The 27101-nt window shown below is 42.1% G+C and overlaps 2 protein-coding genes across 2 annotated transcripts in view; one reads left to right on the top strand and one right to left on the bottom strand.

Annotated features, from left to right (window-relative positions):
* Positions 1–27101, bottom strand: part of cenpp (centromere protein P) — a 114587-nt gene that overhangs the window by 65165 nt on the left and 22321 nt on the right. The window lies entirely within an intron of this gene.
* ogna (osteoglycin, paralog a) lies at positions 13845–26397 on the top strand. Its single transcript, XM_083772021.1, has 6 exons — positions 13845–14056; positions 16687–16750; positions 20980–21144; positions 21579–21781; positions 23358–23450; positions 23773–26397. Exons 1-6 carry the CDS (start codon positions 13943–13945, stop codon positions 23941–23943), a joined length of 810 nt encoding a protein of 269 aa, XP_083628147.1. The 5' UTR covers positions 13845–13942; the 3' UTR covers positions 23944–26397.

Here is a 27101-nt window from a genome sequence, read left to right on the forward strand (position 1 = left end):
AAAATCGTATCGTGATACGAATCATATCGTGAGTTGAGTTGAATCGTTACATGTCTAGTTATTATATTTAGTCTCAAGCTCTTGGCCTGGCCACCCCTGTTTTTGGCATTAGGCCTATGTGAAAATGTTAACACACTAAACTAAATATTTTCTTTTTCCTTTTTTTAAATAGAATATCTACAATGGATACAATAGCAGATGATCTACAAGCTAAAATATGGCATAAATGTATGAAAAAAACAACTGGTGTGACGTGTTGTGATTTTGTAGATGTGCTATTTTCACTATACATTTGTGACACAGTATGGCTTTAATTAATTAAAATAAAAAAAAAGGCTGATGCAGACCTCAAAAGGTAGGTGACTGGTGTGCAGCGTAAGACAAAGTGCACGTGGTATGGTACTGTATATTAAAAAGAGGATCTCTGAATGAAAAATCACACCCGTGTGAACTGAGTGGTACAACTCCCCTCTCCTCCCTCTCTCTCTCTCTCTCTCATTAACAGGCAACAGTGCAGCACTATCTCACTCTCTGTTTCTGGCACAACAGCGCCCCTACTGGTACTAATAGTGTACTAATGGTGCTCACAGTCACATAGGTGCATGGGTGGGTGGGTGGGTGAACCAACACATAGGCGGGTGAACACGGACATTGCTGTTCCTTGGAGTGGTTGCACCACTCAAAAAAGAAGAAGACCCGCACACTGTTGATGGTTCAGTCGTTAGACCATTATCTAGAAACCTTTGCTTAGTTGTGGAAGACAGTTCTTATACGTCTTGAATCATGCAATTGAGACCCTGTGGTATTATCAATGGAAAAAATAACTTGTTAGACAGGGGGTTAGCAGCCTCTATAGTGGCAGTGATGTCAGACTTCGTTTCTAGTGTTTGTTCAGTAACAGGGGTCTCCCTGCCTCTCCAGCTCTTTAGTAAACAGAACATTTTCAGGTCAGGATATCAATTTTATCCAATCAGTAGGGAGAAGTCATACAGGAGACAGGATAAACAAGTTAAAGAAATGAGCAGAAAACATTGTAACTGGTACACTAGACCCTGTTATTGACCCCTAGTTCTACTACTGTCTTTTTTCGTTTCTTTGTGTGTGTGTGTGGCAGTAGTGTTACAGTAGGACGGACAGAGGGCGCCACTTACCCACTTAGGCACGGTAACTGTACTTAACTGTTAGGCAGTCTAAGTAATACTAAGTTAATCTAATCTAATCGGTGTTGCTGTAATTAAAGCTTTTCAATGTTTAGAAGACGGAACATGAATTAAAATCAGAACCTGACTGATCCTGATCCATCAAGGATATTTAGATTTTCAATGATGTACTTGCATATACAATAGGAGTGGTTCTCAAAGTCCAGGCAGGGACGTTCAAGGGTACTTGAGGAGGGGGGTTCCAAATGAACACTTTCAAGTCTGTAACTCTGAGAGTGTAGCAAATGGAACCAAATGGACCCCTATGCGTCCATTTGTTACACTCTCATTTACACTCTCATAGTTATGGGGGTCCTTGAAATTAAAAAGGTTTGAGAACTTATGTTGGAGTGTGACCGGGGCCTTTCTGGGTGCAGTGCAACCCCAGGGCTGCAGCCCTGGGCACCAAGCTCTGGGGGGCACCAAATGCCTGCCCCAAAAATGAAGGCAATATATTGTCCTACGGCACTGAAACGGTGCCTGAAACACGTCGGCATCAGCCGTCACACCGCTGGAGAAATCCAGTAGTGTGCATTATTTTGTCACATCAAAAACATCATGCATGTTATAAATATACCTACTCTCTATAAATTATGGTTAATAATAGCAACACAACAACATAAAACAATAGTATGGTATGGCATATACAAACAGTATACTAGGGGTAATTTAGTTGTCCTTGTATTCTAGCTCTAATGGTTGTATTAGGTTTAGCCGTACAGTGGATAGAAGTGGTAACTGTATTGTTGTTTATTTGTGATCAACACATTTCTGTTTGATGATAACACAATGTGATCTGTATTGGATGTATGGTATCTGAACAATGTTCTTTTTATTCACTGTCATCATGGGTGTAAATGTAATCCTTCTGTAATCTAACGAAATTCTACAGTACAATCTAACAGTAGTCTGAAACTGCACAAACACATAAATGCACACATGCACGTGTGCGCGCGCACACACACACACACACACACACACACACACACACACACACACACACACACACACACACACACACACACACACACACACACACACACACACACACACACACACACACACACACACACACAGGGAACCACTTTAGTGTATTTAAAGGTCAGAGGTCAATCACTAGGGTTTAAATTTCATATCAACAAAAGTATTCTACTGGTCACACAATGTCTCAGGACCGACAGACAGACAGACAGACAGACAGGCGGAGGGGTCTCCCCCCTCCTCTGTCAGGAAACATATGGAATAGATCTAATGGTTGGCTAGCTCTCACTCTGCCACGTCTCTCACACACACACACACACACGCACATTATACATTTTCCTCTCTTCACTTCCCATCTAATACACCTCTCTATGTGTGTATTTCTCTCTCTCTCTCTCTCTCTCTCTCTCTCTCTCTCTCTCTGTCTCTGAATGTCTGTCTCTCTCCCTCTCTCTTCTACTGTATGTCTCTCTCTCTCCTCCTATAGATGGGGTGGTTGTGATTTATGAGTTCTAGTGTAAATGTCTTCTCCAGTTGTAGGGTCACGTCTCCTACTTGGACACAAACGGAGTGTGTGTGTGTGTGCATGTGCGTGTGCGTGCGTGCGTGTGTGTGTGTGTATGTGAGTGCATGCGTGCATCTGCAGGTAAACAGTGGTGTGTCTGCTTTCAATAAGACTTTAACCTTGAATTACGAGAAATTACAACTTTCTCCTCATTCCACTGATTAAAAGTACCTTCTCATTAAAACATTTATTTTATTATTTTATTAATGACATATATATAGTGTAACTAAAGCTTTGATAGACTTACAGCTGTAAAATATAAACACAAACACGCTCCACAAACACACACACACGCTCCACAAACACAAACACACACACACACGCTCCACAAACACACACACACACACACACACACGCACGCACGCGCACAGGAACTCAGTCCAAAACAGAAGAGCCAAGTGACTAAAGCAGCCAAAGGTAAGTTTACAAGAGTCAACATTCACACGGCAAATGGACAGAGTACAGTATGTGTGTGCATGTTTTTTATGCACATGTGCGCATTTGTGTGCAAATACACAAATCTCATCCTGCAATGGGTGTATAAAGTATAAAACTGAACAGCAACTAGGTTGAGGTTTCGCTTTCATATCCAAAACACTTGAATTTGTACCAGAGATATTTAGCATTAAGCTGACTGTTCAGAGAGTCAGCATGATGAGCAGCATGCATGCCAACTCCAAACAGGCTCTGGCTGTCTTTCTGGGCACAGACAAACAGCCGGAATGCCTGGCTAGAGCAGTAATGCAGTCCATGTGTCTCATCTCCGTCGTGTTTGGATCAAGGTGAAACTGCAACTCAGCATTAAAGAAAAAAGGAATTAAATAACACACTTCTCGATTAATCAAAAAAAGTAATTAATAGAATAGTAATTGGAAATAATCTACAGTCGCCGCCCTAATGAAGTTCACATTACCTCCTCCTTATCAAATTCAATAAATCTGTGCTGAGCTTGAGGCATAACAGTGGCGGGCATCAAGTGGTGCCACTGATATAAAACACATTGGTTTTTCCTATAGAGATTGATAAATTATTAAAGCCTGGAACCAAGCCATCCAGTCACCTGGTGAATCATGACCATAAAATATGTATTTATTAAATATAGTAAATAATATAATTAAATATTATAATATTTTTGGATACAGAATAAAATGTTTTATGGTTATGATTCACCAGGAAGGAGCCTGGATGTCTTGGTTCCATTCTTAAAGATGGAGTGCCGTGATTTTTGTATTTCTTTTTAGTTTTTCATGTGTTTATGAGGTGACAGTAATTCTTAGACCCCTTGGCATGGTTATGTGCAATGATGTCTTCCTTTTGTATTTAGGGTTTGTTCCTGGATGCTGAAACTTTGACAGTCAAACATGCCAATGAAAATAACAGTGATATAGTGACATCACAATATCATTATCATCCTCCCATAACCCCTCCCCTTTTATCATACAACAACAGCTGTGGGTGCGGCTTCAGTTCAGGTGGATCACCACCCACTAGGCACACCAGGCGTACTTAATGAACTGGTGGGCGTGTCCACATAATAACGTAATTTTAACAAAGAAATTACACTTTTTAGATTTAAAAAAAAAATAAACTCCTCATATAATAATAATACCTGATGTTTTAGGGTGGGAATAAATCACGGCACTCCATCTTTAAAATAATTTATAGAAATAATTTCAGAAATCTCCATGGTAAAAAAATGGTCGCTACAGGGCGACAGAAAAGAACAAGTGTTCTATTCAGTTCCTCAAGCTATATATTAAAGCAGTAGGAAAATGGATGCATGCTCTCAATGAATGGACAAGGCAGAGGGCCCTATTTAATTGCACGCTGCGTTCATGATTTGAGGCATTTTGTTCCAAAAATGTGTTTTGCAAAAATCCCCCTGTTGGTGGCGCTATAACAGGCCAATGTGTAAAGGGTGGGGTATATTCCTCAGCCTAGTAGGAAGATTTCACGTACATTGCACGCTGCGTTCATGATTTGAGGCTTTTTGTTCAAAACGGGCCAATCATGCAAACTTTGAAAGCCAATGTTAGCCAATTAGGATGGAATATGAAATATCGAACAGATCCGGCTTGAACACATGACTATAGAGATATTGTGTAACAATTTTTCAAAAGTCGGCCTCCTGGTGGCGCTATAACAGGCCGTTATGGAAAATGTGGGGCAGAGGTTCATCGTTAGCATCCAGGGATTGTGTGTGCAAAATTTGGCATTGACCGGGTTAACGGTGCCGGAGATTAGCTGTACACGGACAGACGGCTGTGCTGTGCGTTGCTGTGTGTGTGTGTGTGTGTGTGTGTGTGCAGTGAAAAGGGGAGGGGTCGGTGAATGTGCATAACAGCAAATTGTTGCGCAATGGCAGTATGGTACACAAAAGCAATATTTGTACAGAAAATATAACAGTTAGGTAGTGCGTTGTGTCTCCTATGGCATGAAGTAGGTGTGCATGGAGAGATGTGTATTACAAACTGAGTGGTTTGGTAGAAGGCGAACGTATAAACGGGCGCACAGCTTTCAATCAGTGTGGCAAGATTATCATACAGATTATTAGATTATTGGATTATTAGTACTAATTATATTGTATGTTAATAAGAATACTAACCTGTTAGACAACCTTTCTCTTTTCCAGAGACTCTAGTGATCAGGTAGTTCTATGAAAGGAGATACATTTCTTCGTGGATCCAGTGATGATGACATTAACAGAGAGCAGACTGGACTGCATCTGCTGCCGTCAGCACACTTTCACATCACACGTCTGACATCGCTCTAAACATTAAACCAAGCATTCCACATTCTCGCCCTAATGCTTTGAATGCGTTTTCATTCAAATGAACACACTACAAAGAAATACATATGAATATGCCGACACAGTGTGAATTATCTCAGAAGAAAATGTTCAAAAATAGCAGAGTACAAGCTTGCAGTACTCGTGAGCTTGTATGAGCTCTTTATGAGAACCACTGTTCTAAATCCTAAGAGTTTTATGAAAATATCATGTTGACGTGTATGTCACAGTACAATTGGAAAACCAGTCAGATTGAAATAGGTGCACTCGGTTTCACCGTCGGAGACGCGCCGTCTGAAGGTGACTTGAGCCACGAGAGGCACCACCGGCACCGAGCCAGTCGCTGTGCCAAAAGTTGCGAAGTCATCTTCAGCCAACTCAGCACTGTCCAAGTTATGTTAGTCAGAATGGTGGACAGTGTGTGTGTGTGTGTGTGTGTGTGTGTGCGCGCGCGCGCGCGTGTCTTTGTCTATCTGGTTTAACCATCAAACCGTCCTCAGCCGTGGGTCCTGAGGGAGGGCAGATTCCAGGGCAGAAAGCCAAACACTGCATGGGAGAAACGACTGCAGGCACATGGAATAAAGCAAACGGTTTTTGTTAGGCCAAAATTCTAATCTGTGAATCCCTCCCGCCATGCATTAGCATCCTGGTGTTCTTGCTGTTCCACATAATGCCAAACAGCTAAAGAAATTGCAAAGAAAACAAGTTACAACAAGTTGCAGCGCATTATTTACAGTGCGTGGCGTGCTTCCATAGAAGACATGCTGGCTTCTACTGTATATGGAATCCAAATGACTGAAATCAGTGGTAGTGACTGAGAACTTTGATCCATGGAACCACATGAAGGCACAAGCCTCAGTACGTCTCTGTGGTAGTGACTGAGAACTTTAATCCATGGAACCAGGCACAGCCTCAGTACGTCTCTGTGTCGTTCTGAAGAGCCCCATTTGTCTGACTGACATATTTACAGACTGGCGTTGTTGACAACACAAAGTGAGGTTTTCCATTGGGTTTGAACAGAGTGTAAGTTGAATTTTCCGACTAGACTGGCTGGCCTCTTCTGAGAAGAAACACACATGCACATGCACACGCACACACACACACACACACACACACAGTGACGCACAAACACACACGCAAGGCCTCAGCCAAACCCCCTTGCACACCATGGCTGGCCAGGTGGTCCACTCGGCTGTCAAAACAACCGTGTGTGTGTGTCATATATAGTTTGTCACAGCTGGTTTGGTCATGTATAGGCAGGCACGCCTGTTCACCTGAAACGTGATGAGCCGCGTGCGCGCGCACACACACACACACACACACACACACACACACACACACACACACACACACTTGGGATCTATGTGACAAACCGCAACATTATTATACAGTATACTAAATGTTATAAATTCATTTTTTACTCACCATCAGTACGTGATGCACACTCTTTCCCCAATGCAAAGGGAAAGTCTATACTGTAAAATACATATACAGGTATTAACCACTTTAAGACTGGTTCCATATTTTGGGAATTAAATTATTTAAATTGTATTGTATTATTATGAAATTATGTTATGTTGTGAATCTGCATTGAGCTTGTAGATCTGCTCTCTTTGCTATGAATACAGGAGGTGAACCGTGATATTTTGAATCGCCCATTAGAGTACTTTGGACATACAGGTTTGCATTTTTGTGCGGCCGAGGCATTTTGGACGTTTTATGTGGTTTGATTTACTGTCTTGGCAGCAGCTTGCAGGAAAATCTTATCCAGACTACGATGTGAGATGGATGTCCGACGCCGACGGGACGGGTCCTGATATCGTTAAGTCAGGAGTCGGGTCAGGTTTCAATTTCACGTTTTGAGTTTTAGAATTGTATGTTCTGCTACCTGCATTGTGGGAAGCGCAGGACGAAAGCTTACGTTTAGTGTTAACAGCATTATTATCTGATCTATACCAAACTGTTACAGTACATTCTCATTGTATTTATTTATTACGTATCCTTTATTCATCCACATTGCTATTCCCTATATCTTTTTAAGTTGGCCCTGGCCGGAACATTAAAACAAACACAAATAAAAACAAGAAAATAAAAGCACACAAAATCGACAAACGAGAGATCATTTAAATAGGCAAGAGTCTAATATTTTCTAGACGATTCCGCAGAAGTGTGGCGTAGCTGAATGAAAGCAAGTTTCCAAAATTCTGTCTCAGAACATCTCACAATGGTAACCTATTAGATGTTAGAATACCAACTTGATATGCCATCCTGACAGGCCAAACTGTCAGACAATAAACAATTGGAAACAATCAGTTTCATACCAACCTAACAGTCCAAACATCTGACACAATCGTCAGATCTAGAACCATGCTGACACTCAAAACTGTTACATTATCATCAGATTTATACCACCCTGGCAGTCTGAACTCTGTTACATAATGAACCGATCTATAACCACGCTGACACTTCAAGGCAAGCACAGTTACATAATCATCAGATCTACAACCACCCTTACAGTCCAAATTGTTACACTCTGATCAGATTTATACCACCCTGGCAGTCTGAACTCTGTTACATAATGAACCGATCTATAACCACGCTGACACTTCAAGGCAAGCACAGTTACATAATCATCAGATCTACAACCACCCTTACAGTCCAAATTGTTACACTCTGATCAGATTTATACCATCCTGGCAGTCTGAACTCTTACATAATCAGCACCAGATCTGCAACCGCCCTGACTGGCCGTCCAAACTGTAGCGACGGTAAAATGGTTCCCAAGTATACTTGACTCTCTTCCAAGCACAGTAAAACTTTAAAGGAGTTGATAATTACTAACACACCTGTATTGTACGTGTGTGTTTGTCCTCTTCTAGGAAGGTGGGCTCACGTGGTTCCTATTATAAATGTTTGTTTACGAGGAAGAGCCGTCTCTTGTCCTTGGAGTTGTGTTTTATTTGACATGTCTGGCAACAGTAAAAGCTCACTGGGTTCCTCCCGCTGGGCCAGTGTTTTGGGGGAAGCCATCAGTCACTGGACGTTTCTGTTGTGAAAACACTAGGCTGGTCAACTCTTATCAGACATTAGAACACTTATCCATTAGTTGTAATGCGGGACAGATGATTGCCTTTGTGTCGGTCACAAGGGAAAGACATGACAGGACAGCTGAGCGGGAGACAGTGCAGCAGAGACAGACAGTATGACAGCTGAAAAGGAGAGTGTGTAGGTGACAGTCAGTAGGAAAGCTAAGAGGGAGAGACAGTGTAGGAGAGAGAGACTGTAGGAAAGCTGAGAGAGAGACATTGCAGAAGAGAGACAGACAGTAAGACAGCAAGGTGGGATCTCAGATGACGGTCTGACAGACAAAGTGTCAACCACTACACTATCTCACAGATACGATTGCGTTAAAGTGAAGAAGACTGTTGCACTCAAACTCACTGAGCAGTGGACAGAGATGCTTGATAGAACTTTTATCTACCAACGTCCTGTTTGTACTTTGCTTCAATTGTTTGATCACTTCTGAGTTCTACCTTTCTACAAACTAAACTCAGCTCAACTACCCTAAACAGAACTAAGTTAAACTAACAAGGATTGATGATGTGCTGTTCAGACTACAGCAGATTGTTGAAATACAACAAACCTTTATACGTGGCTGATCACACCGAGACGCACTTCTACAGGTGCACAGGCTTCAAAAACAACTTTTCACAACAACTCATAGTATCGGAAAGATCTGCCGATACTCCCTAAAATGCTGGTACCGATACCAGCATTTTCAGCAAGTCAGCGCCAGTCTATGCCATTTCGATACCATAAAATTGATCACATGAGATTTCATTACAGTAATATTTTGAATTAATGTTGCACTACTGTTTTATATTCTTTCTGTAGAGGGGCACGGTGGCACAGTTGGTAGTGCTGTCGCCTCACAGCTAGAAGGTCCTGGGTTCGATTCCCGCTCGGGGCGCTGTGGGTGCTGGCGGCGTGTTTCCTCCTCCACGTCATCAGTGCCCATACCCGAAGGCGGGGTTGGCGAAAGGGCCTTTCTGTGTGGAGTTTGCATGTTCTCCCCGTGTCCCCTAGGGTAGGTACTCTCACAAAAACATGCAGTAATCCTGGTCTCTAAACTGCCTCCCCCTGGCCAGCCGGAACGCCTGATGGAGGGGAAAGGAACTGGTTGGAATAACGTGTTCCTTCCACGCGCTACGTCCAACCAGGGAAACTCCCCCCTGTCAGGTGTAAAGGAGCAACTTGGACACTCAAGCATGAAGGAAGCATGAGTTAAGTCCGTTGCTCTCCCTAGGTTGGCGGAGGGTGTGTAGAGCCCAGGATCACATCACAGGATGATTGACACAGGGGTGAAAAATGGGTTACAAAATCGTGGGACAAAAAATATAAATTAAAAAAATATATATATTCTTTCTGTACAATTGACATTATTATTTTACCAATTTGGATCCGCACTTTACCTCTTGTGTATTCATTTCTAGATCAGGACAGTGGTTCTCAACGGGTCCATTTGGTTCCATTTGTTCACTCTCAGAGTCATAGACTTGTAAAGGTCCATTTGGAACCCTGGGGGTCCCTGGATCCCACTTTGAGAACCACTGTCATAGAATCAATGGTATTGGATCGGTACTTACAAAGTTATGGGTATTGGTATCGGGAAGTAGAAAAGGTACCAGCATCATAACAATAAGGAGTTGTCCGACTCTTTGGCTTTGCTGGAAAGGTTATCATAATAATCTTTTATATGCACCCAAAAATTGCTAGAACAACGTGAGGCACAGCACAGGAGAGCATGGAAGTACCAGAATAATAAATATAGCTGCAAGCAGTGTTAAGACGGGGCCAAGCCATAATGTTTGTAGATGACGTCACTTTTTTGTTTCGCTGATTGCAGGGCTCGAGATTAACGGCGTCCCGGGGCCTATAAAATATCTATTTGGGACGTAAATGTATCTCATTCGGGCCGGTTTCGGGACGAGAGGAGTTTTTGCATTGAAAATGCACATTTCGTGTGCAGCATGAGACTGTCACTAGGAGAGCTCTTCTAAAGACTCTGGGAGCGCTGTCTGCAGTGTTGTCAGTCAGACAAGAACACACCACCATTCACCCCAAAATAATCAAGAAGCCGCTTGTATCGCTTTTGCCCCGTGCATGGGACATTTAGATTAAAAAACTATCGGTTGGAAGCGTTGATAAAGGATAAAGTGCTATAGCGGAGGGAAACGTTCCATGTGGACATGGGGCTACAACAAATTTTAACGTTAGCTTCCATGCTAGGCTTGCTAGTTGCTTTAATATGTCACCGCCGCTGCGGTGATTCATTTAGCATATATCAGCACACGATGCGAGACATGCAGCCAGCGTGGAAGTCAACGTCAGTCTCCTGCCCCATGGAACCTCTCCCTCCGATACAGAGCTACATTATAACGGCGTGAGAGGTTCCATAATGGGGCTAATGTCAGTTGGACTTGGACCCACGTCGGTCCAACCCACAGTCCACACCTGCCCAGATAAAACTTTATGGCACATTAAATAATATGTTGGTATTGTTGGTATCCTTTGAAGCAACATATGTTTTCTAATGATCAGGTTGTTCTGGAATTGCTGCCCCAACCCTGTGGAATGCAGTATGCACTCTAAAACGCTCTCATTCCACTGTTTGTATTGTATTGATTTTATTCCTTCGTCTAGTGTTCCCCCTAATAAAGTTGGTTTTATTTGTTTTCTCATGCCACACATGTAAAGCACATTTGAGTATTCATATAGACTACCTGCAGTGCTGCCCTTGTTTTAAACGAGATGTTTAAAAAAAGTTGTTTATCTGTTAAGTAGCCTAGCACACAACCTTTTATAAGCTTATGTATAGTCACTATTCATTGATTCACTGGTATACCAAAATCCATTTGAAAATAAATATCGCTGTTCTCAGGTCGAATATTGATATGTGATTAAAATTGTATTAATTAATTACAAGGCCTATAATTAATTCGATTAACAAAATTAATATTTTTAATCTAGTCCCAGCCCTCTGGGAGCATTTTGACTAAATCAGTGTATTTTCTCTACAGAAGAAACATGAAGCCAAACAAATTATGTAGTGCATGTATTGTATTACAATAGGAATACAGTTATTAATTTCGCAGTGGTGCTGTTTTTGTATTACATATTTTGTGCTTTGCTTCCCCCGGGACTATATACATTTACTTCGGGACGGTTAAAATTGCATTTTGGGACGGTTCCGGGACGTTGATGAAAAAAGTTAGTCTGGAGCCCTGGCTGATTGGCTGAAGGGGTTGTCTGTCAACGCTGAACTCCTGCAGCCCACCATGCATTAGCAGGGTCCAGATGAATGTGTTTTATCTCAGACATCATCATGTCGTCATTCGTCAGGAGTGGATAGTTGATCATTTAATAATTCATACAATCATATAATAGGGAGAGGAGATCTAAAGGTCAGAGGTCCTTTGACTAATCACTGTGAGCTTCAGTTGTTGACAGTACAGAACTGCCAGAACAGCACAGAACTGCCAGAACTGAAACAAGTGGCAGTTCTGTGCAAACACCTCGGGAAGGTTCCTCTCTTCTCAACGATAGACGTGTCAACACCGCGTCCATTCACTGGATGTGAATTCACCAGACAATGACCTGGCCCATTCACACACTGAGCTGATGGGGCTCAATCAGACACAACACCAACTTTATACAAAGGAGCTGCCACAGTCACAAGTCTGTAGCGCTTCAGGTCTTGCCTTTTCAGATACAGTCCCATGCACCAGCTAATGGCTGGGATTACTGCAGGATGTCAAGAGCATGTGTGAAAGCAGCTACAGAAACCAGTCGTGTCTGGGATTGTAAAAAGTCTTTTTAGCCACTGTTTTAAATGGCTCAGTGTTTTTGAAGTACAGCTGCACATGGCCTACATCCCCAAGAGGAGTTGTTTGGAAAGCATTATGTGTTCCTGTTCTCAGAATGTTCTAGAGAGACAGTGGAAGCATGCAGGACAACATACAAATGTATCTTTACAGTACGATACTGAAATAACAATTCACTAAGCTAGTAATGCAGACCACTGCAGGCTAAGATGAATGCATGGAGCTCTCTGCGATGACTACAAGATAACCATAGATCATTAATGCCCATTCTGCCAATTTAAATATGAACCGTGCAGAGAAAAAAGCTGGCTGTGGCTAAATGTAAACAAAACGTTTAGCTTTTAACTCAAACATCTGCCACCAGCATGAGACCAGTCCAAAGAAACCTCACTAATATGCACTAATGGAATCATATGGAGTCCAGGCTTAATGAGTGTAAATGTTTGGTTTGACCACAGTCTGGGAAAACTCGCTCAGTGTGAGAAGACCTAATGAAAGATAGATTGCTTATTGGTCATTATGAGGCTTTTACTCAGAATCACATAGGCTTCATTGCCAACTCTGAGGTTTGAGCAAGTTAATTATTTTGATATGTGGTGCAGAGACAAGACGAGACAAGACAAGGCAAGACAAGACAAGATAAACCCGAGGTATCCTAGCAGCAAGAATAGTTATTACCATTCAACGTTTCGATCACTAGGATCGAAACATTGATTCTTAATAAACCAGGGGAGCCGAGTATTACCAGTGTTGCGGAATCTATTCTTTTCTCCAGTATTGCCTTTTGTCCAGCACCTGGGCTGGAGTGGATGTGCATGCACTATCACCTCTATCCAAGTAGCCTATGAACTAAACAGAAGAGAAATGCAGGTGAGTACGAATCAAGAAGCAAACCAAGATAAATACATCATTGTTTAATGATGGTGAGCATCATTACAGTCTGATCTACTGTAGTTCTGGATCCACATATATTTGGATTAGTATACAGTTTTGGATCAGTACAGGTTCAGTATAAATTATAGTTATAGTTCTGGACCAGTAAAGACTGGAGCTCAAATTCATTCTTTAGTTGCCCACCTACTTCTCTCCCCCTCTCTCTAGTCCTGTCTTTCTCTCCTTATGTCTTACACTGTGTGTGTGTGTGTGTGTGTGTGTGTGTGTGTGTGTGTGTGTGTGTGTGTGTGTGTGTGTGTGTGGTTAACCATGGGTTAAAGCTTTTCCACTCCATAAACTGTTAAAGAATCTCCTGGATGTGTCTGGAGGAGCTTTAAATACAGTCCTGTGACACACACGTGCATGCGCACACGCACGCACGCACGTCACACACACACACACACACACACACACACACACACACACACACACACACACACACACCCGTGCACGTGCTAGTAGTAGAGCAGGGTCTTACAGCATACATATACAAACTCACTGACACGCACACTCACGCGCACACAGTCTGGGTGGCTGCTGCTCTGCTGGTAGATGTTCAGACGTTGAGAGTCAGACTAGCAGACCTTCCAAGATGAGAGCGCTCCTGTTGAGCTGCGTACTGTTAGCTGGACTGCTGGTGGCATCTGGATTAAGATCTGATGGATACTTCAGGAACCAACGCTACTTGGACACAAGAAGGGCTAAGGTAAAAAAAGAAAATAATAATTTACAATTATAATATGACATCTCCACTCAATGTAAAGCTCTCACAGTTAAATCAACCACTTGAACCCGAGCATCCTTATTCTAGGGAACTTTTGCCGAACGAGATTTGTTGTAGAAGGAAAAAAGAAGTGGATCAAGCACTTAGCCGACACCACTCAACTATATATTAGTTTACTAAGTATAATGATAAATTAATTAAATGTTTTTCAGGCCAAGGACCACTTAGCTGAGACAGAGATGATGAAGCAGAGACGCCACTACATATTGCTTTATTCAACTTTTTGTTCTTTTCCTTGAGAAAGGCTTCCAAGCGACTTGATAAGACCTTTTCAGAGCTGGTTCTCCATCACTTAGCGAGTGGCTCTTGACCAGTGAGAGATTTGAGACTAGCTTAGACGTTTTCTTCAGGTGTTTCTTGGGTTGTCTCCAACTGATGCTGCAGCTTTGATGGCTTCATAGATTCGTTTGAAATCACCACTGTTTTTTCAACTTGTTCGTTTACAAATGTTGGATTGGGAGTTCACAGAAGTGCTACGCACACCAGTCCCTTTAAGGTGCAGTGCAGACAAATAGTAAAGAGCATAAAAAACAACAAAGTAACCACACACACACACACACACACACACACACACACACACACACACACACACACACACACACACACACACACACACACACACACACACACACACACACACACACACACACACACACACACACACAGTGCCAATATTTACTGAGTACGCAGAGACAAGTGTTTGCAGCTACTTTCACTTACTATCACAAAAACGTGACAGCACCATTGTAGTACCGTACCTCTGAGGACCCCCTGGTGGTCCCTGTTGAAGACCCATATAGAAGGTCTATGTGGTGAAATTATAGACGAGTTTCAATAAAACAATTATACCTAGGCTATTCCTGGAGGTATTGTTAACCAATCCCTAATTGTCCTAGCCAGGATTCGAACCAAAACATCTCCCAGTCTGATTGATTCAAAATAACCCAAATAAAGTGTTATCCATTCACACAATGATGATACTGTGACAGACTAGTACAATGTCTGTTTGATAGAAGCAGGTATAGCCACCTATAGTTCCTCAGTTTATGTTGTTATTGGAACTTTTATACTTGAATTTAGTCGACATGTAGAAATAACTACTAGTCCACTAGCAGCAACTACTGGTCCAGGTCAGGAGAAATAACTATGACGTTACTCTTCGTCATTATTATGCAAGTCATATTAGGCTAATGTTTTTCTGTCATTCATAGATATATTAATAACAGAGTCCTCAGGGACCATTTATGACAAATAATAAGAACATTTTGGGGAGTGACGTTCAAACTTTCTTTCTGAAACTGCCTGGATTTGTCTAAAAGTGACATACTGATTATTTTTGAAACAAACTATATCTATTGGCTGGTTGTACTCTGCTTGCGGCAGCTGTACTAACCTTGGGATCCCAGGCTTGATTTCTCAGAAAAGAAAGAAAGTCTGTGGAAAGTTGAAGTGAAAAGTGGTTAGAAAGAGGGCGGGGCTGCTGATGGAATGGGCGGAGCTGTTCTATGGTGGGGGAGGGCTCGCCAAGGTGCAAACATCAATATTGTCCACATTAAACTACTACTCTGTCCAACAAACGGGCTGTCTGCAGCACGTAGCCTAGCTAGTCAACAAAAGATGATATCCATGCCAATTTTGCTGATATAAAAAATTGTTCATCATCTTGTTAGGTAGGTAGGCGTGTTGCACATAAAAATCGGCAGATCGACAAGCTTGCCATGCATTCAAAGATGTGTTAATTTGCAGGAATGCTGCAATATAAAAGTGAAAGCAGTGCTCTGTTGAATTAATTTAGTGTTATATTTTGGTATTTATTGTGAGATGCACAGAATTTAGGTGAATATGGAGGACCAATTCTATTTTGATTAAAGAATGTGTACATTAGCAGAAATGTATGCACAACATGAATGTGAAAGCAGTGATAATAATTATCCCTAACTCAATCACATCGCTGATTCTACCCACTGTCTCCACTGAGTTTCTCCAGACCTCCTCCATTCAGAGTGGACTGAGATTGGAGGGCTGGCCACGCCAGACTGCATCTGTACCAACAAGGGTCTGAACTCTGAACATCGTCCAGATCTCCCAAACAATGGGTCGGGACCAATTTTTGGTTCGCGGCCAAATATATATATTTTTGTAAGATTAATATTTGGGATATCTTTTCATACCTTTATTGATAGTCAACTTAAGTGAAGTGTGTTAGAGAGGGAACGGGGGAGGGAGATCGGGAATGACACGCAGAAAAGGCCGTCGGGAATGGGACTCGAACCCGCAACACGCTGTCAGGCTACATTGTAGCCTAGGTGCCCGGACCGATTGCCACACTGTCAGAGCTGTCACTACAGGATCACTACAGGATTCCAACACTGTACGGTAGTGATGCGGCTATGCGGGGGTTGTTGGCAAGAGAAACCGTATTTAACTGTATTTTTACACAATGAATGACACAGGGAAAATGTTAGCATGCATGGGAGTCCAGACCCCTGTGGTAAAGCCTTGCTCTGTGTTATAGTGGGGGACTACAGTAACAGTGTATTCTACTCCTCTAGAGGGCGCTATCTCAGGCTGATGAACCGGATGACAGCCCTATCCCAGATGCTGGAGACGCCTCTGGTAAGACAATCCATCTGATCTGAGAATATAATGCACTACAGTCTATAACTCAAGACTACATCTACCACAATCCATCTGAACTTAGAATCTAATGAAGACTACATCTACCACAATCCATCTGAACTGAGAATCTAATGCACAAGTCAATAGTTCCTTACATATTTCAGTAACTTATAAAGGGACATTTAATTAAACCATATGATCTGTGTTCTCCAACAAGAGTTTTCTGTATTATGTAGTTCATTATATTCTTTTTATTTATCTGCCAGGGAATGCATGCATATGCTCCTCCTGTGTGTGTGTGTGTGTGTGTGTGTGTGTGTGTGTGTGTGTGTGTGCGCGCGCGCGCATGCGTGCGTGCATGCTGCTGCTTACTACTACTAGGCTAATAGGCACATTAGCACATCACATTTCTTGTCTTTATGGCATCCCTGAATGTTTTTTCTCAAATTGGTTAATGACAGCTGTATAACTTTTGCGACTTAATAATGGCAGAGCAATAATGAGCAAGCACCCCCCCAGGCTATGGACGGGAACAGTCCAACCAGGTGCCTGTCCATTAGGCTTATGGGATCTACAGTATACTGTCACAATGTGTTACGCACATTGACAGGTGGGCTAAAGACATACACTTCAGTTTACAGATGGATAGAGCCCTCACAGCAGAATAGGTACAAAAAGCGTGTGTGTGTGTGTGTGTGTGTGTGTGTGTGTGTGGTTGACATTCCTTACTGTAGTGGCCACACACCAATCCAACAACTAATTACAAACTCTTGAACATCTGTTCTGTGTGTGTGTGTGTGTGTGCCTGCGCGCGCGCGTGTGCGTGTGTGAGCGTGTGTGTGTGTGTGTGTGTGTGTGTGTGTGTTGGAAGTCAGCCACTGAGCTCATATGAAACAATGAAGAATGAACACAGCTTTCATTTACATTACAATTAGATGGTTCAGATCCTAGATCAGTGACATTAATCAATAACAAAGTAAGGCCTCAGAGTACAAAGATCAGATTAAGGTCAGTCCACACCAATGCAACCCCTTGCAACCATTATCCCCTATATGGCAGTTGCAAGGAGTTGTATTGGTGACGGTGTGGACTGGCCTTAAAACGGTTTTGTTGCAACTAGTTGCATTGGTTTGTGCCCTAAGATCACTGACTAGCAAGGAGTCAGGAGTGGACTAAACAATCTCTGAATCTTATACAGGGGGAGTTTTTGTTGTTGTGTTGTGTTGTGCGATTAGTATATCTGAAAAAAATTATAATCAAACTGCTATTGGTGCCATGAGTACATCCATACAGAGAAAATGTGAAAGTTACACAATGATCTTTATTAGGAATGAGATGGATTTTTCACCACAAATAAAATGTTATGAATGAGTAACTAACAATTACCAAATTGTCCTCTACCTGTGAAAATCTACTTTTAACACTGGCCCGGTTGCTAGCCTTGCATACCACCAGCACCAGGAAACGTGCACACGCATTCCATCCCATTAAAAGTAGTATCTTCTTTGTCTCTTTTCTCTGAAGTCGGAACCTATGAGCACTGTCCGCGGTCAAGATCATCATATCGCGATCGAAATATTAACGTTTCTGGTGAAAGATAAACACCACAAGGTATTGCGAACATAAGCTGTTTATTACAATGGTTATAGGTATAGGTATAGCCTAGGCCTAAACCTTGCGGGTTCCCTAATAAACTTTTTCACTGCATTTGAAGACAGTGTTCTGGAGTCCATCTTTTTCGATCTGCGAGTGAGGAAAACGGAAGTGAAAGTGACTGAAAATGACCAATTCCGGATGGTGCACCTAACTACCCTCTATGGCCACACGGCGGCAGTTCACTTGATAAAAATGAACAGAAATAATGTAAATAGTGAAAATAGCTGATCTAGATCTAGTTCTAAGTTGTGAGCATTGTAAAGAAAAGGAAAGGTACTATGTTTACCCAGGGTAACTGGACTAACCATCAGATACTTGTTTACAGCCAGGCCCTGCTTATTTCATAGAACATTTCATGGTAGTGGTTCAATGCCTTGTCCAAGGGCACTTCAGCAGTGGTAATTTTTAACGTGTCGGACCGCTGATTCGAACTGGCGACCTTCCGGTATCAAGACCGCTCCGCAATCCGTTCGGCCACCGCTGCCATAGAGTTGGATGGAGCCATGTTTCCTGGTGCCCTCATTCTTTTGGGAGGGACTCACTGTATCTATATTTGAAAGATGCAGCGTAGTGATACAGGAAACATGGAGAGAAAAAGTAGAGGAGTGACGTTCAACAAACAGTCTGACCGGCCAGGAATCGCTCTTTAGTTCACGTAAGTGATTATCCAGTGACTGGATGTTCACAAAAGAATACTCAGAAGAGGAGGCTGGTTTTGTCGTTTCCTTAACACACAAAGTTCAGCCAGAGCTTGAAGAAACCCTGCCATCATCACTGACACCATCTTAACCCCCATTTATCACGGCTGCCGCAGCCACGTTACTTTCGCCTTAAGACCATCTGCCGCGGCAGCGTTACTTGATCTCTGAAGCCGGGAGTGCGTGCACGTCTCCTTGTAGTTTTGTAGCCCCTTTTGGTACTTTTCCGGATTCAGGATTTCCGGATTCAATTCTGTGAAGATTCTCAGAAAGACCTCAGGTTTTAGGGTATCTTTCATAAAACTGCATTAGCTTTTCCAAGGTCTTTTCAGGTCTAAATGGGTTAATGCCTTGTATGTAGGGTTGGTTATCGTTTCAGTATCATTTTTGTGAGTAGGATACCGGTTCCAGATCTAATTATCGATTCTAGTTCCTAACGGTTCCCCCATACAAGATCCCTGGGCCCTACATTGGGAACCAATGTCATAAACCTTTGTTTGCTGCAAAGTTTACTGTGCCTATCTCTGTGTGTGTCTGTATCTCTGTATGTCTGTCCCTGCCTCCAGAACAATTCATGCATCTACTTCACACGCATTGCTGAGGACGCAAGGAAACACAGTGTCGAGTGCTGAAATAGATTGGATGAGTGTTTCTGCAGTACCGGCCCGCTCCTAACTGGCACTGCACTAGATTATCTAAACTTCTAAAGTATTACAATTCCAATCGAAATCTGCAGTACCAATCCATAGCAGGAGGATCTTCCAAGGATGGCCTACAAAGTACAAAGAAACATATTTACATGTGTAGTGCCAATAGTGTGGAAGAAATACATGTAGAAAGCGGCCGGTTACAATGTTTCAAACTGCATAACTGCTGCCTTACAGATGTGAGCTAGGGAAAAAAGGACCTAATTAAACAGAAGTGTTTTTGAGAGTGTGGAATCTAGTGGCTGCATGTTGTCTATTGCACCTTTTAACTTAGCTCTGGTCCATAGCCTTCTACTGCTTCGTTTCTGCCCTGCAGTAAGGCTATGTGACTTTCCGTTTTAAATCTCAAATCGAAATCAGACCAGCCTCTCCTCTTTGGTGGAAACCTCACGAACGTTTGACCTACTCACCAATATTAAGATGGGTTGTGTCAATAGAAAGCCTACTTTCCTTAGTGGACCCCACCACACGCCACCACACGTATAAACGGTACTTTTTGGCCAGAAAGGGATTCTTTTTCACCGGAGGAAAAATATTCTCTATGAGGCAGTTCTCTGGGCAATATCAGTAGAGGGCGCAGCGGAGTAACTAAAAGTATTTCTTTTCCGGTAGAAAGAAAATCCCTTTTTGGCCAAAAAGTGTGGTGGGGGGCTCAGAGTGCGTCCACTAAGGAAAGTAGGCTTTCTATTGACACAACCCGTCTTAATATTGGTGAGTAGGTCAAACGTTTCCACAAAAGAGGAGAGGCTGGTCTGATTTCGATTTGAGATTTAAAACGGAAAGTCACATAGCCTTACTGCAGGGCAGAATCGAAGCAGTAGAAGGCTATGGACCAGAGCTACTTTTAACTAAACTTTGAGAGAGTACAAATGTAACAGTTTGTAAATACATCAAAGATGCCATTATAATCCATCCAAAATCAAAAAATAACTGCCCCTCTCATCCAGGATTCCAGCTATTGTCCTTTCTCTATGCCAGAGAAAACAGGAGGCTTCACCTGCATTGTGTATTCTTGGGGAATTGCAGGCACTTAGAGGTCTCTAGGACTGTGGTTTGCGTCCTGCGGCTGCCTAGACTAACCAAATAGATCCAGAAGAGTCCATTTGGTTGTGGTCTGTGTAGTAGTATTGATGTGTGTGTGTCTCTACTCTCTACTGTGCCGTAGATCTTCCAACATGCCTGCTGTGCGTGTGTCTGACGGGTTCCGTTTACTGTGAGGAAGTGAGTCCAGAAATGAAGGCCGTGCCCACGCTTCCAAAAGAGACGGCGTACCTGTACGCCCGCTACAACAGGATCAAGAAGATCACCTCCAAAGACTTTGTTGACATTGGTAAGTTATTAGTTTCAGACAATGAGAGACCAGGATAAATGCCTCATTTATATAACGATGCACGGCGCACGCATGTGTGATCAATATGCAACAATATTATCTTCAAGCTACACCTTGTTAACTTGAAGATAAATTATTGTCTTGTCGACATGGGCCCAGGAGTTCTAAAACTTTTTATCCCTATCTGGTCGGACTCAGATCAGAATATGAAAGACACATTTTGTCCTGGTCTTTCAAAGCAATTCAGGACAACTACTCTTCGCTGGCAAACAGGGAATTCCAAGTTGTTGCATGAGCGATACATGTTTGGTCTCCCATGCTGTAGATCAGGTTTCGAATCCCGGGTCTCTCCATCGAGACATTGGAGAGATGGCCTGAACAGGTTTGTCTGTTTTTAAACAGTGGTTTGTGTTGCTGCACTGTCCACTCCACAGTGACCCTGAGGAGGATCGACCTGACGGGGAACCTGATCTCGGAGATCGAGGACGGGGCGTTCTCTAAGCTCAGCATGCTGGAGGAGCTGTCTCTGGCAGAGAACCAGCTGGTCAAGCTGCCCATGCTTCCGTCCAAACTCACCGTCTTCAATGCCAACTTCAACCTGCTCAGGACCAAGGGAGTCAAAGCCAACGCTTTCAAGGTACAGAGGACCTAAACCAGGGCACCTGACTCCATGCACCTTGCTCGTTTTCACAGTTCATAGCTGCATCTGTATGTTTTTCGTTAGGCATATTGCCTTAAAATATTTTGCAATACAGAATGAGTTGTCTGACCATGCTATAGTATAGTTCATCCCCGTGTTGCAGGTGGAGGAGACTGGCTTGTTCTCAAACAGCAGCTTGTTAACATCATCCCCCTTGTTCATCTTTTGGGCAGACACTAGAGACCTGTGGCACTGTAAATGTTCCATTTCTACATGAGATTATGAGTGATTATTATTTAATTTAGCTCCAGTGTTTGTGACCTTTTCCTTTGACCATTTAAACCCAAACATTTACCATTTGTTTTTGCACAAGAACATTCTCAAGTCATGCTGCTAAACAGACAAACAACAAGCCAAACAGGGTTAAAACATAACATCCTTCCATGGTGGCGGTAGTAATAACTGTGATCACGAAACAAGCACAGGAGAAATGTGTGCATGTGAGTGTGTCAGCATACTAGTTTCAACTCTCATATTAACACACATAATGAAGCTGTTTCACCCAGTACAGTGTGAAACAGCTACAGTATGAGTGTGAATCACACTCATACTGTACATTTTCATGTTCATCATCATTTACAGTATGTGAAATGTCAAAGCTGGCAGAGGCCGAGTAAAGTCACATACACCCTCATACGGATGTTGAGATATAGGAGTAGGCACAGGAGGTCTCCTAAGCATCACAACAGATCAGATCACTTTGCCATGCATTGCTACACTTCGCATGGCTAGTTACACATTGCATCGTTATACACATCGCTGTGAGTCACGACACTATGCATCATTATGCGCGCGCGCGTGTGTGTGTGTGTGTGTGTGTGTGTGTGTGTGTGTGTGGACCAGGCCTTTTCAGCCAGCAACACTATAGTACTCCGGAGTATACATTTGGCTTTAGCTGAGTGGCATGTCAAATTAAGCCGAAAGAAAATATTGTATATTCAAGTTGAGAGCTGTGAACGTCTCAAATGAATTGTTCTCAACATTATACACACACTATCACTGTCACAGCAAGTGGAGGAGAGGAAAGCGTCATGTATATTTTGTAGGAGAACAGCAATAATTATTTCTAGTCATGTTGCAAAATCAAAATGGACTGTTCGCCTTGAAAATGGGCGTGTGCCTGCTGCAGCGTATTAGCCTGGCTAATAAGCCAGACTCAAATCACACAAAACATTTGTTTTTGCCAATGGCTGATTCGGTCTGGCTTATTAGCCAGGCTAGCAGCGTATGGTACAGACTTAATGTCAAGTTTCTTTTTGATAAATGCCAATCATTGTATGGAAAGTCACTCATCATCATGCATCCAGTACACACTTTTCAAACACGGCATAGGGCCTGTGCCCTCCACAGGTCAGTTAGTACTATACAAGTTTGGATGAGAGTCATTCAGGAAAGGCAGAGTACATCTCTGTTGACTGAGTTTAGTCTGAGGTTAAATGGTGTTCAGAGTCTCAGACAACACCCATGACACCAGTCCAAACCAGGATACTTACTGTATGTTGTTCTCCAACAGAAACTCACAAAACTGGCCAACCTCTTCCTGGCTGACAACAGACTGGAGGCTGTTCCTCAGATCCCAGAGAGTGTACGCATCGTCCATCTACAGGTATGTTTATGATAATAATAGTAATCGCTGATACCGTGAACACAGCATGAATTTGTATTTAAATTTAAAACCTTTGCCTTAATTAATTTATTTCTTTTTTGTTGAAAATAGCAGATCCACAACCTAACAATACATCTCGATGCGACGTGAGCTTGTAGATCGGCTAATTCTGCTATATTTTCTATGCGAAGGATAATAAAGGGCTAAAGTGGTTGATTTAGTTGATTATAACAGTTTATAACATTTTGTGTTGATTTGTTTATGTATAATAACAAATTGCCCAGCTCTAAAACGCCACCATTCCCCCTCTGTGTTGTTTCAGAATAACAACATCACTGAAATCAGCACAGACACCTTCTGTAAAGGCAACAACACCTACTACCTCCGCCCAAACCTCAACGAGGTCCGCATGGACGGAAACCCTGTCATCCTGGCCAAGTATCCTAACAGCTTCACCTGTCTGAAGACTCTGCCCATCGGCCGCTACCACTGAGCTACGCTCCGTCTGGCCAATAACATCTGTGCTTGAAGGGGGAGCGCCGTAAAATGCCTGATTTATATGTGGTTGTGCATCCTGCCGCGCATGGGAAAAATAGCAATACCTGCTATGTTCAGTGTACGACTCCAATGATCAACTAAGAATATATCAGGCTTAAGATTTGGGTGGAATTGTTGTTGCAAAGCTGCAGTTAGATGGGTTTATATGACGCCAGTTTTATATCAGATGTCAACACTTGTGCTGTAGCGACCGTAAAACAAGCTTGTAGTATTGTGAACATTCCTCTTACAAAACAATATGTACTTCTAAATGTATCACAAGCTAATAGTCGTAACACGTCTATTGAATTAAGTCCTACAAAAATGCTTCGTTCACACAGGCAGATGCAAAACATACAAAGATTTTGGTAGCTTTATATCTGAAGTTGAAACCAGCTCAACGTTTTTGTAGCGGTGTAGCTTTTGCATCTGTCCGTGTGAACGCAGCAAAACATTTGTCTTTGCTACTACGTGGCCAACTCTAGAAGAAAAACATGTGACATTAAAATATCAAACAGTTTGAAATAATTTACACTATGTCGATATTTCTTTAGAAAGACTTGATCGGTTCATTCTTAGCTAGCTTACACATTTTGTATCTACTTCCGATTGTCTCACATTCATCAACACAAACAAACACATGCATCATTGAGGCTTTTTTTGCAGTTAATATAGCATCAAAATGAGTTGAACCACTTAAACCTTACATACATCGGCTATTTAAAAAAGATCTTCAAATTTGCTAAATGTGGAATGTGTTTGAAACTTTTTATGGGGTCCCTGTCACAACAAATATTTTCAGATGGGAGTCCAAATGCATATTAATTTGGGGGTCCTTGACATGAAAAGATTTGAGAACCATTGTTTTTTTTAGGAATTAGGAATGAAGCCCAAATACGCAACTACACTTTAGAAACAAGGCCCCCAAAAACACAACCTGCCACTACCAAAATGTACAAGCGACTTTACAGCAAAACAAGCCCAAAGTCGTTTATAAAAGGCAGATGAGATGATGTACTTTATTACTGAATACGATATACAGATACAGATATGGCAACACTTGTGCTAATAGGAGCTAACCTGCTAGTTCAAAGGGTTGACCTTGACATTTGACAGCCTGTCATTTGGATCTACAGCATGATGCAGAGCACGGTGGTCTCGGGGACCCCCAGTGGTAGTTGGGAACCAAATGGTCCATTACAAGTCTGCATGGGGGTGTAATGTATACCCAACTGGGGGTCCTTGAAATTAAATAAACGTTTGAGAACCACCCACCACACTGAAGAAAATAATATTTCCATATATGAATTGCGTCCCAGCCTTCGCTGCAGTCTGTAGTTCATTAGCGGTTTGCAATACATGAGCTAATGCTGCGTTAACGTGGTCCTCGGGTATGGAGGGTCCGAATTAGTGAAATGTTTTTTCTTCCTACTTGGCCTGCGTTCAGGTGCGGTTGGTCGCAAGGAGAAGAAAGAAAGCATTCTGCTTTCAAAATGCTTTGGCAAAGCTGCTTGATCAGCTTTTTGTTTTTTGCTTGCAAAATAGATTCTTTCCGTTGTCTCATACAAAATTCCTGTTTTCCGCCATTTTTCTGTCTGTTCATGAGCGGAGACATTCACGTCCCAACGCTGCAACTCAATAGTTACTCAGACTTTCGGACGTTTACCTGACATGGTAATGTCTTCATTCATTCACAAGTGATTTTCGGGTAACAAAGTTGTTGGTCCAAATGTAGCAGACACATAGTCCAAAATGTATTCAATGTTAAATGCACCTTTTACCACCTTTAACCTTAGCATCCCTATTCTGGGCATGTCATAATAGGCGATCATTCAAGGAAAACAGGCAAACATTCAACAAAAGTAGACAATTTACGGCAAAGATATTTGGTGCAGAGGGGGGGTGGCACCAAGTATGGACCCCTGGAGGACCCCAGGCAATGAAGTATATAGGATTTAAGTGGTTAAGTTAAGCAGAATATGGCTAAGGAAATCTATAGATAACCTAGCCAAGTGTCAATGTATCCCTTTGAGTAACATCAAACTGTTGTTTGGTTTTGGCTCAATGTCCGAAACAACAACTGGAAAAGCTTCATGTGTTGGATTCTAACCTGTAACCATTAAACCGGGCCCCTGAATCAGGAGAATGTCACGTACAATTGCTCAACTTTGGAGATTTCCTGTGAATTATCTTTCATTTAACTTATAAACTCCAGTCAATGAGGAGTGAGGTATAATAGCAATGTATTAATGCAATATAGTAATGTGAAAAGTTACTCTTCTGTACGTCTTCCCTCTCAATTATAATTACTGAATTATAACGTATGTGAATAAAACAATGATGTACAGTTAAATGTGTATGTGACATTGCTGTTTTTAAGATATTTTAATAAAGATAAACCTTTTTTTTTGTTAAATTAAAGCATGTATGGAGTCTGTCTCTATGGTTTATTTGCATGGTACAATGGTTTGTCTTCACTTGACAAACTTACAGTATGTTGTGGCAAAACTCATTTTCTAGTTTTCAAGTTTCACAGTTTCTCTGTTTGATGTGTCGTCTAGACTCTAGACGACACATCAAACAGAGAAACTCTAGAGCAGTGGTTCTCCTTGTGGTATCCAGCAATCACCATGGGTCCTTGAGGAATTGTTATTTCTACAGTATAATAGTTTAGCTGTTCTCTCAACCACATCAATATGGAATGGAATTCTTAACAATATCATATCCAACTACATAACACATATTCTAAGGGTGTGAGAAACAGAACAGATATCAAATGAGGGTCCGTGGCTCTAATGTCAACTAAATTAGGGACCCTACTCCTTATTATGAAAAGGGTTGACCACTGTACTAGATGGTGTGCATGCCGTATGGTACATCACTGCTCACAAGACACCAAACATGCTATATTCCCCAGTTCTAAACAACAGATAATGGTGGAAAATAACAAGTCTAGAGAAACGTAAAGACATTGTTTAATGTTGAACATTAGATGCTTTCCACACGTATAGTACACAGGTTTGTGTGTGTGTGTGTGTGTGTGTGTGTGTGTGTGTGTGTGTGTGTGTGTGTGTGATGTGTTTGGGACTTTCATACACACGCAAATGCATTTGT

Source organism: Protomyctophum parallelum (assembly GCF_964188405.1).
Source record: "Protomyctophum parallelum genome assembly, chromosome: 8".
Lineage (NCBI taxonomy): Eukaryota > Metazoa > Chordata > Actinopteri > Myctophiformes > Myctophidae > Protomyctophum > Protomyctophum parallelum.

Coding starts and splice junctions, on each gene's coding strand:
- ogna (XM_083772021.1), top strand. CDS start 13,943: ATGAGAGCGCTCCTGTTGAGCTGCGTACTGTTAGCTGGACTGCTGGTG. Junction 16,751..20,979: donor AGATGCTGGAGACGCCTCTG/GTAAGACAATCC, acceptor ACTGTGCCGTAG/ATCTTCCAACATGCCTGCTG. Junction 21,145..21,578: donor CAAAGACTTTGTTGACATTG/GTAAGTTATTAG, acceptor TCCACTCCACAG/TGACCCTGAGGAGGATCGAC.